The sequence below is a fragment of the Aspergillus undulatus genome (assembly GCF_047715775.1).
Source record: "Aspergillus undulatus strain CBS 261.88 unplaced genomic scaffold BDV17scaffold_51, whole genome shotgun sequence".
Taxonomy (NCBI): Eukaryota; Fungi; Ascomycota; class Eurotiomycetes; order Eurotiales; family Aspergillaceae; genus Aspergillus; species Aspergillus undulatus.
This window is the reverse complement of record NW_027396655.1, coordinates 150,208-163,348: the sequence shown is the minus strand read 5'-3', so window position 1 is coordinate 163,348 and position 13,141 is coordinate 150,208. Positions and strand designations below refer to the sequence as shown.

Here is a 13,141-nt window from a genome sequence, read left to right as displayed (position 1 = left end):
GGGTGGGTGTATATAGATGCGGCCACCGTGCCCGCCGCGGAGTCCACGGTCGGCCCGGAAGTCGCGTTCGGCGCGCCAGAATCTCAATTTTAACAGATAGATCGGTAAACTCGGAAGCCTGAAAAGGGGCGCGAAGGCTCAGATGCATCAGGTAAGACATCTCCTTGAGGAACAGCGGTTACTGTTGCCGACATGAAGCACCGAGATCGCTTCCGTTGTCTGGTCTCGGAAATGGGAAGGAACATATCAAGGGAAAACACATATTGAAGAAAGGCTGTTAGGCCTACAGCACATAGTAGGCACTTATCCTCTATGGGAAGACTAATCTAGGTAGGTCTGGTACACTTCAGTCCTCACTTCCTTTGCTCCATCAACTGCACGACATGTTCATTCAACCAGTACTTTTCCAATACGTCCCTCGACAAATCGCTCGCGCCCGCAATAACCCCCAAACACCCGTCCTCACCACACGTGCAAGCGAACGGCTGGACCATCGTCCACTCCGAGCTCGGATAGAAAAAGGTCAGCGCGTCGCCCTTCCTAAGCGGCCTGTCCTCCGCAACGCGGACCTCCATGCGCGCCATATCAAAGACCAGCGACGGGGCGCAGGAGTGGTTGCAGAAGACGAGGTCGCTGTTGAGTTCTATCTGCGTTTGCTCGCCTGTTGCGACGCTGGTGTAGGTACGCTTTGGGGCGGGCGTGGCAGAGGTCATTTTTGCGAAGAGGGCGCCGGCGGGGAGCGAGATTAGGGATGTTGCGCTGTTGCTGAAGGCTTCGGCGCTGCGGTTCACTTGAATGCGGTCGGGGTGCGTGGGGGGTGGGGCGGTGTTGGCATTGGAATTGAAGTTTGTGTTTGCATTTGCAGCGATATCTTTGTCGCTGTGGGATAGGGCGGCTGGGTTGGGAGGCAGGATCTCGATGGACGGAGCCATATTGTCTAGAAGGTGGAATGGTCTGTGGATGATTGATGGATTGGTGAACCACGTAGAAGGTGCAAATGGCTCTTTATGTACTCAAGGCTTCTCTTACTGTTTGCTCCGGACGCAAGGCCTCTCCTCGCTTCTTGCAGACCGCGGGCTTGGGCAAGGATGCCGCCAGTCGAGCTGACCGAACAGTCAACCTTTGTAAGCCTCGGTATGCAATAAATCCTTGTGAACGCGCGGCGAGCAGGCAAACTGATGGGAAGTCGTATACCTCAATGTAAACGGACCTGCGAGACTGAACTCGATTGGATGCGTTGAAGGAAGAACAAGGTTTACCTAGGTAGCAGTAAACAGATGCAGAAGAGGATCCCTTTTGTGGAACAATGCGATCGAAGGCAGGACAAGGTTTAGCAAAGGTGCAGGAGAAGATCATCCATGCCGATCTCATCTGAGGAGCAACGCGATTGTCCCTGAAGGATCTGCAAGTTGTAAGCATTACGAACTCAGTTTGTAGTTCACTGTATGAATAGGTCGAGCTAACGCGTCTCGCAATGCAAGCCACATCACAGCCGTCGGTCGTCCAGCTCCCATTACGTATAGCATTGGTGGATACATGCACCATGCAGTACCCGGCTTCATAGTGTCCCCGATTGGAAACACGTAGCTATAAGTCTTAGATCCATTCGCGAGATGGTCACGATCCCCGCCCGGATCTACAGATCCGTGCCAGAGCCAGTTGACCGGGTAGCAGCTCTCCGGCTGTAGTTGTTCACGTCTCCGCTACAGGGTCCTGCAAAGTCAAGCCTACAGTGGCATGACAAAATTTCGAGTCTCCCCGCTTGTATAGACCAATTAGATAGCTAGGGACCTAGTCACTATTCGCGATTGCTTGCGTGCAGCCCATCTTGCGGGATTGCTTTCTCAAGCCACACCACTAGATCACGGTTCGCTGCACTTCAGTTGGACCCAAGGACATTTGCTTACTGGCGTAGTAGTGGGTAAGTAGTACAAGTTACAGTGTTAGATCGGATCGGCTCTCCACAGCTCAGCTCGCCACGGTCAGATCGGACCTGTGAGTCGACTGCTTTTGCTGGTGTGCCGTGGCCCGTAGCTTCGATAGTGCTATCTAGGATGTTTATTGTTTCTTTTTTTTTATTACAGCAGTAGACGAATCATGGAAAGTTTCTGTGCCGGGGTAGGTCCTCTCAGGCTCCACTAGGGTAGGGACTCTCGCGACATCCTTGTGTCCACTTACAAGCACAAGCTAAACTATGCGACATCGAACCTCATCGAACTCGGACCTCCTTTCTCTTTCCCTCCCCCTCTGCCTCCGCCGATCCTAACTCTGATTCTGTTCCTGTTCCTGTGTGTCTCCCGGGTTCAAAATAACAAAGCACAACAAGCCCAACAACCAAGCAAATGACCGCTTTAAGATTAGATTAGCCAAAGCACAACACGGCAAACTGAAGTCGGCAGGTAATCCTCAACTCGACTTTAAACTCACCCAAAGCAGTATTCATATAAAAGTACCCAATAAGCTCCGAAAGAGACCCCGACACCAGCGGCCCCAGAATAAGACCTAGATTGAACCCGACCTCGTTGATCGCAAAGCCCCGCGAGCGGCCCCCGTGGGCTCCGAATAGGCCGGGGCGTTTGGATTCGATATCCTTCAGTACCGCTGTTCGCAGATATGCGCTTTCAGTGGTGTTTCTCGAAATGCAATGGAACAAAATGGAACGGGATGCATAGCTCACCAATTGTATTCAAAAACCCAGCCCCCTGGAGCAAGGGTTGCACAATGCCAATGCCCGCAACGCAAAAAATAAACAACCCTTTTCCCTTCTGTTGCCCACCAAGCCAGTCCCGATCACAATCCAGCTGTCGAAACCCAGGAAGACCCAGCCCCCACACAAAAGGAGCAAAAAGAGCCCACCCCGCTGCAGCGGGATACCGCGTCCCCACGCGGTCCCGAAGCCAGCCGGATAACGGGCCCAAAAGGACGGCCGGGAGTTGCAGGGTGAAGAAGACAGCGCCTACGGGGGCGGGGCCCCAGTTGAAGATTTGGTGCAGGTGGACGGGCCAGGTTGTGTTGAAGGCGGCGATTAGGGAGGAGTGTGCGATGGAGTTTGCTAGACTTCCGAGGACGCGTGGGTCGCGGAGCATGAATGTGTAGAAGTTTTCTGTCGCTGTTGCTGTTTGTGCTTCTATCTCTGCAGTGGCGTTGGGATTGGCAGTAGCATTAGTATTAGCACTGGGGGACTTGGTTCCTGCCAGGAGTGGTGATATCTCGGTTCCGCTGTCACGGTTTGTGTCACTGTCACTCCTTCCAGATGGTCTCTTGCGAGAGCAAGAGCTGGACGACAAGTACTGTGACGGTTGCTGTAAGTCAGCCACGACTAATCGCGCGACGATATCAAGGACAAGAAACCCCATGGGTGCAAGCCATGCAAGCCAGTACCCGACCCATTCCAGCAGAGCTCCTGAGACAACCGGCCCTCCCACTGTGCCCTCAATTACAAAAGACATGCACAGGCCCATCATCTTTCCCATGTCGTTCTCGTCCACATTCTCTGTCAGCATAGCCAGACAAACGATCCATGCTGCGGACCCTGCTGACCCCTGTAGGACACGTCCTGCGTAGAGTGCTAGAACTATTGATTGGTGGATTATCAGTCAGCCCAGACCCCAGCAGGAGCAATAGGGAATTTCGTCCATTGGATAAGATAGACAGGTAGGAAGACACAAAAGCAACATACGAGACGGCGTAAAGGCAACAAGCAAAGTACCCGTAAGACAAGTCCCCAATGACGCCAAAAGGGGTCCTTTCCTGCTTCGCGTGCGGTCCGCTAAGCTGGCGATGAAGGGGCTAGCAATGAGAGTGACAACACCGTAGATGGTGAGCAGTCTGGTTGTCAGGTTTTGCGTTTCTGCTGGGTTGATGTGTAACCGCACTTGTAGCATGTATGGCAGGATCGGGGTGAGGAAACCGTAGAGCAGGGTCTCTAGACGGCCGTATCAGTGGTTTGGAAATGGTTCTCTCGGTATATACTGTAGAGTCGGGAATGGACGGATTACCTGTGAACATGGCGATGCAGGCCGTGGCAACGACCAGGGCCCGCGAGGAGCGCCAGCTCTGAGCCATTTTCGAGTTCTTGCTTTGGAGCACAAACTTCGAAACAAGAGAGTTGGCGTGAATTGAAAATGGGGGAAGAGAATGTTTGTTCCTTTCCAGGGCTACGACGGAGTAAATTACTTTCCTCATTACGTACCTAGAGATGTTGAAGTTAGTGCGCAGACACGGAAGGCCAGTTGATCGAACCATTGATTTACAGTTGTACAGACAGAAAAAAAAAAAAAAAAAAAAAAAAAAAAAAAAAAAAAAAAAAAAAAAAAAAAAAAAAAACACTCAATTATTGATTACTATGGCAAGGAGATCAGCAATACCTCATCATGGCTTGTGCGGCCCACAGTCGACTGGATCTGCAGGAGGAAGCTAGATCTACACGGGAATTGAGGGGTGGGGGTTGCGTCCATGGGGCTGCAATCTGCATGCAGATGCATGAACCAACTCACCCACCGTGTCCTTGGCTGGCTAGCCTACTGAGCACAGACTCTGAGAGCAATATATTGGAGTGCTCACCGGTGCGGTGTATATATGTCCGTGGATGTAATCTAGAAACAACAGCAATTCAACGCCAAACATGGACTCGCCGACTCTCGTCCTCTTCGGAGACGGGTCAAGCAACTTCTCGAGTCAGCTAGAGGCCATCCTACTCAAAAGAGCCCTTAGCAGTTGGCAAAGCGAGTTTATCCGTCAAGTAGATGCAGCCCTAGCCGTGCATTTCCAGCACATCAACCTCCCCTCTTCAAGCATCCGCATCCATGACCTAGCGATACTCTACCAAAAGACCAACGGGGCATGCCATCCGGCAGTCAGCAGCGTGTTGCTCTGCCTCGTCCAGCTCCTACAAATCTTCCAGTTCGACTCCCTTCCTTTTACTAGAATAGAAGTAACCAATCCCCCGCTGACACAGTACTAGGCACTATGAAAGCAGCCCTCACGGCGCCCAGTCCCACTCTTACTCCCAAACAGTGGCCGCCGGGTTCTGTACTGGCTCTTTAGCAGCTGCAGCCTTCACGGCCTCGTCTTCCCTAAATGACCTCCGCCGCCTGGCAGTGCCGGTCCTCCTAATGGCCTGCCAGATGGGCGTTGAAGCGGCCTCGGCAAGCAGCATGCTCTACGAACAAGACGACAACGAGCTCCAGAGCTGGTCATTTGTCGTCCCCAGAATGGCAGAGTCCGAAGCCCTTTCTATTCTTGCTGTTGACGCTGCAGCTGATCGCGAGAATGCCGCCTGTACCCCTCAGAAATGTTTCTTGAGCGCGGTGGGGACCTCAAGCGTTACAATCAGCGGGCCACCGCCGGCATTGAGACGCTGCGCTGAACGGGTTCGCGATTCAAGTCTATGTTCAAGCTCGAAGAAGAGTATCACGATTCCAATTCCTATTTTTGCTGGATATCACGCGGAGCATATTCACGGGATGCTGGATTTCGACACATACTTGGCTCGGTGCGGCGTGGGAAAGGAGTTCTTAGCCAGCTTCAACCCAGCTCCTGGAAAGCGTTTGCTGTCCCCTGCCTCGGGCACTGTAATCGAATGCGAGAGCGCGCTGGGGCTGTTCGAAACTGTTGTTCTTGAAACGCTACAGGGCCCCCTTCGGTTGGATCGGATAGTTGACGGCTATTCGGAACTTATCCAGATCGAAGATACAAGTTCAAGCTCAGGCTTGGGCTCCGTTCCTGACCTCGTTGTCAATGTTATCCAGCCGAATCCCGCTGCAGAGGGACTGGCTTCTGCGCTGGGAAGTCGCCATTCAGTTATTGTTTCGCTTCGCAATCTTGCCTTTCCCTCCCCTAGCCCTGACGCCGGGGTCCCCTCTACGGAGCCTGGGCAAGAGCCCCTGGCCATCATCGGCATGGCAGGACGTTTCCCAGGTGCCGGAAGCGTCGAGGCTCTGTGGGGTGTACTTGAGGCCGGACTAGACCTGCACAGAACGGTAGGTTTGTTCTCGTTTTCGTTCTCGTTCATCATCTCCTTGTTCACTGCCCTGCCCTGCCCTGCTGATACCCTAGGATACCTAGACTAACTGACACTCTCCAGATCCCCCCCGACAGGTTCAACATAACCACCCACGTCGACCCAACACTCAAAACCAAAAACACCACCGCAACCCCCTACGGCTGCTTCATCGACCGGCCGGGCGAGTTCGACCCACGGTTCTTCAACATGTCGCCGCGGGAGGCCCTCCAGACAGACCCGATGCAGCGCCTCGCTTTAGTTACAGCCTACGAGGCGCTTGAGATGGCTGGTTTTGTCGCCGGGCGCACGCGCAGTTCGGATCCAGCTCGTGTCGGCACGTTCTACGGACAGACGAGCGACGATTATCGCGATGTTAATGCAGCGCAGGAGATCGGGACGTATTTTATTACGGGGGGAATTAGGGCTTTTGGGCCGGTGGGTTTTCGTTTTCTACTTACATACTTATCTATACCTACCTTGCCTTGCCTTGCCTTGTCTTTGGGTTGCTTATTGATTGATTATTAACCTATCCTATTTATACAGGGTCGAATCAACTACTTCTTCAAATTCGGTGGCCCCAGCTTCAACATCGACACCGCGTGTTCGTCTGGTCTCGCGGCGATCCAAATCGCATGTAGCTCCCTCTGGGCCGGGGACTGCGACACTGCCGTCGCAGGCGGACTGAGTATACTGTCATCACCAGATCTGTACAGCGGCCTAAGCCGCGGACAGTTTCTCTCGACGACAGGCTCCTGCAAGACCTTCGACGACAGCGCAGACGGGTACTGTCGCGCCGACGGGGTGGGGAGTATCGTGATTAAAAGGCTCTCTGACGCAGTGGCTGATCACGACCATGTCCTTGGTGTCGTGCGTGGCGCGGCGACGAACCATTCGTGTCAGGCTATTAGTCTTACGCATCCGCATGCCGAGACGCAGGCGAGGCTTTATCGCGATGTACTTGGGCGGGCGGGCCGCGAGCCGTCTGATGTTGGCTATGTCGAGATGCATGGGACTGGGACGCAGGCAGGCGATGGGATGGAGATGCGCTCTGTGATGGAAATGTTTGCCCCTGAGGGTGAGGGTTCGGCGCGAGTTGGAAATCCGTTGGTTGTTGGTGCGTTGAAGGTATGCACCCATACATGTCTCTTTAGTAAGATACTGAAATGGAATGACTACGCAGGCGAACATCGGTCACGGCGAAGCAGCAGCGGGTGTGTCGTCGCTGATCAAAGCCCTGCTCGTGCTGCAAAAGGAGGCCATCCCGCAGCACGTCGGCATCAAGACGGAGCTGAACAAGAGGTTTCCTGATCTTGGGCAGAGGAATGTTCACATTCCACTTTCGATGACTCCGTTTCCCAGAAAAGTGGGCAAGACGCGGTCCATTCTGGTGAACAATTTCGGTGCGGCGGGTGGGAATACAGCATTGCTTCTCGAAGAGGCTCCGGCTATCTCATCGACATCTACGCCCACATCCACCCAAAGCATACCGTTACGGCCCAGCCATCCGGTGACCATCTCCGGCCATACACCGTCTGCCCTGCAGAATAATCTCCAGCGGCTGGTCGCGTATCTACGGAGCAATCCTCAAATCTCGCCCGCCGACCTGTCCTATACGACAACCGCGCGACGCAGACACCACGCACTAAGAGTGACTGTAACTGGAAGCTCCATCCCAACAATCCTAACATCCTTGGAGCAAAAAATGCAATGTCTCAATGCAGACCCCGCGCGCAGTCCACGTCCAAGTCCGAGTCCAAGTCCAGACAGCATCGTGTTCGTCTTCACAGGCCAAGGCGCCACATACCCAGCCCTAGCAAGCGAGTTGTACAAAACCAGCACACCCTTCCGCTCAGACATTGACTCGTTCAACACCCTCGCCACGCAACAGGGCTTCCCGCCATTCCTCTCCCTCATCGACGGACCACCGGGATCCACTCTAGACGAGTTATCTCCAGCCCAGATCCAACTGGGCCTCGTCTGCATCCAAATCGCCCTTGCAAGGCTCTGGGTCTCCTGGGGGATCCGACCCGCCGCGGTAATCGGGCACAGTCTTGGTGAGTATGCGGCGTTGCAAGCGAGCGGGGTCCTCTCGGTTGGCGATGTGATTTACCTCGTTGGATCGCGCGCGGCGTTATTGGAGAAGAAATGCAAGATTCATTCGCATGCTATGCTCGCTGTCAAGGAAACTGCTGCGGCGCTGCAGGGGTTGATTGCCGAGGAGCTCGCGCTGGAGAGGGTCGAGGTTGCTTGTTTGAATAGTCCGCAGGAGACGGTGCTCGCTGGGCCAGAGGAGGATATTTATGGTGTAGCGGGAAGGCTTGAAGCCAGGGGCGTTCGGTGCAAGAAGGTGACCGTTCCGTATGCGTTTCACTCGGCGCAGGTCGAGTCAGTTCTGGGTGAGTTTGAGAGGTTGGCTGGGCAGATTCAGATGCGGAAACCTCGCATCCCTATCCTGAGCTCTTTACGGGGGGAGGTGCTCCTGCCTCCCAAGACCGAGACTGAGACGAAGGAGCTCATCAACGCGCGGTATCTCGGCGAACACTGTCGCCAGCCAGTCCTCTTCTTTGCGGCCATACAGCACGCACAGACAACAATCTTCAGCTCATCCTCACCGTCACCACCCGTGTTTCTCGAAATCGGCCCCCATCCCATTTGCTCTGGCATGATACGACGTACACTCCAGAGTGACAATGGGAATCGCGGCAAAACACCTATAACACTCGCCACGCTCAAAAGAGACGAAAGTCCATGGTCCGTCATGACGGCTAGTCTCGCCTCGCTGCATGACCTCGGCATCACCATCAACTGGAACAAGTTTCACCGTGAAATAGACAGACGAGGGGAATGCCGCCTTCTGACGGACCTTCCGTCTTATGCATTTGATAGCAAGGATTACTGGATACCTTATAGGAACGACTGGACATTGCGCAAGGGCGATCCGCCATTGACGACGGAGACGAAGCCAACATCACCGCAGGCGAAAGGCGTTCGTCCTAGGATTTCCGCTTCGGTCCACCGTGTAGTGGAAGAGACGTATAGCGGATCAAGCTTGATGGCAGTCTTCGAGTCGGATCTTTGGGCTCCAGAGATTCATGCTGCGATTCGGGGGCATCTCGTGAATGGCTCGGGCCTTTGTCCTGCGGTATGTGTTCATCTTTCTCATGCCCTTTCTTCTACTAATCCTGGTATAGTCTCTGTATGCCGATATCGCGTTGACGATTGCCCGGCATGTTCAGCAACATCCCGACTCCGGGTTCGCTCTTTCAGGCCACGATGTTACCGCAATGGAGGTCCATCAGGGCCTGATCGTGAACAGCTCCATTGAGACCGAGACAAGGGTACTTCGCGTCAAGGCCGATCTAGACCCAGCCTGCCAAACAATCAAGCTGGAGTATCTTTCCTGCAACCCTAAATCAAGGCACGACGAAGCATCAGAAACCCTAACCAGCCACGCAACCTGCACCGTCGGATTCGGCTCCTCAGAGTCCTGGCTCCGCAAATGGCGTCGCGATCTCTACCTCATCCAAGACCGCATCTTGTCTCTCCAGAATAAAGCCGATGTTGGAGCCATTGACAGAGTCACGACGGGACTCGCCTATCGTCTCTTTAGCGCGTTGGTCGACTACGTCCCTGCGTACCAGCGCATGAGGACCATTCTCTTTGATGCGGCGCGCCTCGAGGCAGTTGCTACTGTGCTGCTGGACGGGGACGGCTGTGGCACGGACTCGGACTGCTCAGGGTTCTTGTACAGTCCGTATTGGATTGACTCGCTGATTCATATCACGGGGTTTGTGATGAATGCGAGCCCTTCGCTTGACGCTAATGAGGTGGTGTATATCGCGCATGGATGGGAGAGTTTGAGGTTTGCGGGGAGGCTAGATCCGTCACACGGACAGACGTATCAGTCTTATGTAAGAATGCAGCCGGATGGAGAGAACAAGAATATGGCTGTTGGCGATGTTTGGGTTCTTTGTGAAGGTGATGTTGTTGCTCTTGCTGAGGGTGTGCGCTTTCAGCGAGTACCGAGGAAGGTCCTTGAGCTGCTGCTACCGTCTGCTGAGAAAGAGAACAGTGGGAACAATAAAGCCAAGGCAATATCTAAAGAGCACACCTCGTGTAGATCCCGTGGTCGGCCGCAAAGGGATATACAAGACAAACACAACGGTATCCCTTAGGCCCTGGGTCAGGCACAGTCCAAACGAAGCGAAGTCCTCGAAATCATCGCGTCCGAACTCAGTATTCCAGCATCCGATCTCTCGCCCAGTGACCAGCTCGCCAGCTTAGGCGTGGACTCTTTGATGTCATTGACATTGGCGGGTCGGCTGCTAGAGACTTTCGACATCACGATTTTCAATACCGAGTTTGCGGACTGTGCCACGCTCGGAGAGCTTTTGAACTCTGTATGCAAGAGGCTGGATGAACCTGGACTTCGGTCGGGGTCTCAGCACGGATATGATTCTTCAACAACTGCTTCTGCTTCGCCACCGTCACAATCGACAGGCTCGCCAGGGCTGGGTCCGGGTATCATGACTCCAGCCCGCACCAGCACCAGCATCAGCACCGAGAGCAACGCGGTAAAAAAGGTAAAGTCGATTCTGGCCGAGGAAACCGGGATTGCTCTCGACGAGATATCGCATGCTGAGAGCTTAACCAATTTCGGTGTTGATTCGCTGATGAGCCTGGTCATTCTTGGACGACTGCGCGACGAGGGCGTAGACTTGCCAGCCGCGTTCTTTAGTGACCATCAAACGATGAACGATATCGAGGGAGCTCTCAATAACGTGCAGCCTCAGCCTTCTGCGTCTCGACAAGACGAAATGGCACAGAAGAGACCCAGACCCAGCCTTGCAGACCAATTCCCCAGCCGGCTCGTCCTCCTCCAAAAGCGCACCAACCCAGCCAGCACACAAAACCTATACCTCTTCCCCATCGGCTCCGGCTCGCCCAGCCTATACAACTGGTATAGCCAATTCAGCCCGGAATTCGATGCCTATGGACTCGTGTCGCCATTCGTCAACTGCCCGCAACACTACACCTGCACCTTCACCGAGCTCGTGTCCATCTACCTCGTCGCCATCCGGCAGCACCAGCCGCACGGGCCGTATCATTTCGGAGGGTAGTCAATCGGGGGGATCATCGCTTATGAGGCCGCTAGACAGGTCATCGAGGCGGGAGAGGAGGCTGCGTCGTTGCTGCTTATCGATAGCCCGTGTCCGGTGGTGTTGCCGCCAATGACGACCGCGTTGATTGATTACTGCTTCGACCTGAAGTTCCTAGTTGACGACCCGCTTGCGTCGGAAGAAAGGGTTCGACTCATGCGAGAGCATCGGCACGCGAATGTTCGCAATCTGGCCAGCTATGCGCCCGTGCCGAGGATTCCGGCGGGATTGGCTTGCAAGGCGCCGCAGACGGTCATCATCTGGGCGGAGGATGGGGCGAGAGATGCAACGAGGCACCCGGAGCCGCCGTTCACGTATGATTGGAATGATCGGGGGAGTATTGAGCGGTGGGTGTTGGAGGACAGGACGGAGTTTGGGCCGTACGGTTGGGATGAGTTGATTCCGGAGGAGAAGATTGAGATCTTTAGGACGGAGGGGAATCACTATCAGTTTGATAAGCCGCCCGGGGTAAGTTCTTGTTTCTCTATGTTGCTTGAATAATCTAGCTAATCCGATGTTGTGTAGGGGCCGAGGCTTTGCAAGTACCTGCAGGACTTCATGGCGAGGTTTCATACGTGTTCATAATAAGCTTGGCTATTATTATAAATACTTTCATCTTAAGAAATCTGTTAGGTAAGGCCAAAGGGACCTGATTTCCTGTTATGAACAAGACAACCTAATACTTGCCCAAGTACTGCTTACCTAAATCTCGCGACCGCAAGGATCCAATGGAATGTCCAGAATCGCACTCAGAGGCATACTACTCTGTACTCTGAGTCTCTGATTCCACAGACCAGCAAAAAAGGCTAAAAAGATCTGTGGAGAAGCGACACCTAACCTCAAGCTATTGAATCTTCTTCCCCGCCAAGATGACGATCTCCTTCACGATCCGACCCCTCCGCCCGGCAACGGTAGAAACTAGAGACTGCTAAAGTAGCGCCTGTTTAGTCTATATTGAACATTGATCGGTATCGCAGACGGGATGTGTTCTCGAAAAATCGATACCGATCGCAATTTAACGCTGTTGATCAGTATACTCGACTATCCATGGTTGAGTCTAACGTGGTGGATATATATATAGCCGCACGTGCCAAGCCAGGTAATAAAATTTGATCAGTGCGAGATTCAACCCCTCTCAACATCATAGAGTACATCGTACTCTGTAGATACAGAATATTATTCAGTAACCGTTGAATATCAAAGAACGTTATCAGCTTCGTAAGCTCGTTGACGATCAAGCTCTGACGCGTCTTGGGGAACGAAAAGGATCCAGCAGGAGGCGCATTTGACGTTGCCGGGCGGCGATCGCTGAGGAGAGTAAGAACGTTATAGGGCTGTTGGAGATATTTCCAACTGACTCTCCAGGTTTATGCAACGAGGAGATTGATTGATAAATAAGAATAGAAACACTGACTTTGAACGTCATGTCAATCATGCCATGCCCCTCACAGCCATCTCACATTCTTACAGTGTGACAAGCGCCTGGGGACGGGGGAGGTTACAAACTCTGTTGAGTGGACAACTGGGCGCCACCATGCACATACTACACCTGATCCTATCTTGTGCCCCCCGCATGGACCACGCGTAGTCTAGTGCTACTGTAGGTTATAGGTATTTCCTTAGGTTGGGGATAGGAGTAGCTGCTGCTGTGGTGGCTGTGTGGGGGATGATGCTGTGGCAGACTACCCTACTAATACTAAATAGACGGCGTCTCCGTAGTCCGTACTCAACTCAACAACCGCCTCGATATTTCAACAGCAGTTAATAATTCTCTGTAAACTTCTGAGCGCCTGCTGTAACCGCCACAGACATCATCCAGGGTACCCCAAACCAACCCAAAACGGGGTCGATTGGCGCTACTGCAGTCCAGCCATTCATCGTCCAATCTCTTTCCTCTTTGTTCCTTCCAGACCTCCACTGCTGGGAAGAGGTAAAGGGGCAAGCCTGCACGTTATTTACCTGGCGCTCGCTGTTTGCT

At 53.5% G+C, this 13,141-nt stretch overlaps 3 protein-coding genes across 3 annotated transcripts; 1 reads left to right on the top strand and 2 right to left on the bottom strand.

The window, feature by feature from the left end:
- Positions 1–53: 53 nt before the first annotated feature.
- Positions 54–1,351, bottom strand: BDV17DRAFT_271577 (uncharacterized protein). The gene has a single exon (XM_073758802.1). The coding sequence runs from the start codon at positions 930–932 to the stop codon at positions 354–356; it is 579 nt and encodes a 192-aa protein (XP_073612520.1). The 5' UTR covers positions 933–1,351; the 3' UTR covers positions 54–353.
- Positions 1,352–2,362: 1,011 nt separating this feature from the next.
- On the bottom strand, positions 2,363–4,065 carry BDV17DRAFT_300200 (MFS transporter; the record flags this gene model as incomplete). Its single annotated transcript, XM_073764008.1, has 4 exons — positions 2,363–2,601; positions 2,678–3,574; positions 3,680–3,925; positions 3,999–4,065. The coding sequence occupies 4 exons, from the start codon at positions 4,063–4,065 to the stop codon at positions 2,363–2,365; spliced, it is 1,449 nt and encodes a 482-aa protein (XP_073612519.1).
- A 559-nt stretch (positions 4,066–4,624) lies between these two features.
- Positions 4,625–12,107, top strand: BDV17DRAFT_300198 (uncharacterized protein; the record flags this gene model as incomplete). Its single annotated transcript, XM_073764007.1, has 9 exons — positions 4,625–4,902; positions 4,964–5,981; positions 6,086–6,439; positions 6,548–7,129; positions 7,185–9,146; positions 9,196–10,168; positions 10,214–11,120; positions 11,160–11,631; positions 11,689–12,107. 9 exons carry the CDS (start codon positions 4,625–4,627, stop codon positions 11,746–11,748), a joined length of 6,606 nt encoding a protein of 2,201 aa, XP_073612518.1. The 3' UTR covers positions 11,749–12,107.
- Between the last annotated feature and the right edge of the window lie 1,034 nt (positions 12,108–13,141).

Excerpts from the sequence above, each read along its gene's own strand:
- BDV17DRAFT_271577 (XM_073758802.1), bottom strand. The coding sequence starts at position 932 with ATGGCTCCGTCCATCGAGATCCTGCCTCCCAACCCAGCCGCCCTATCC.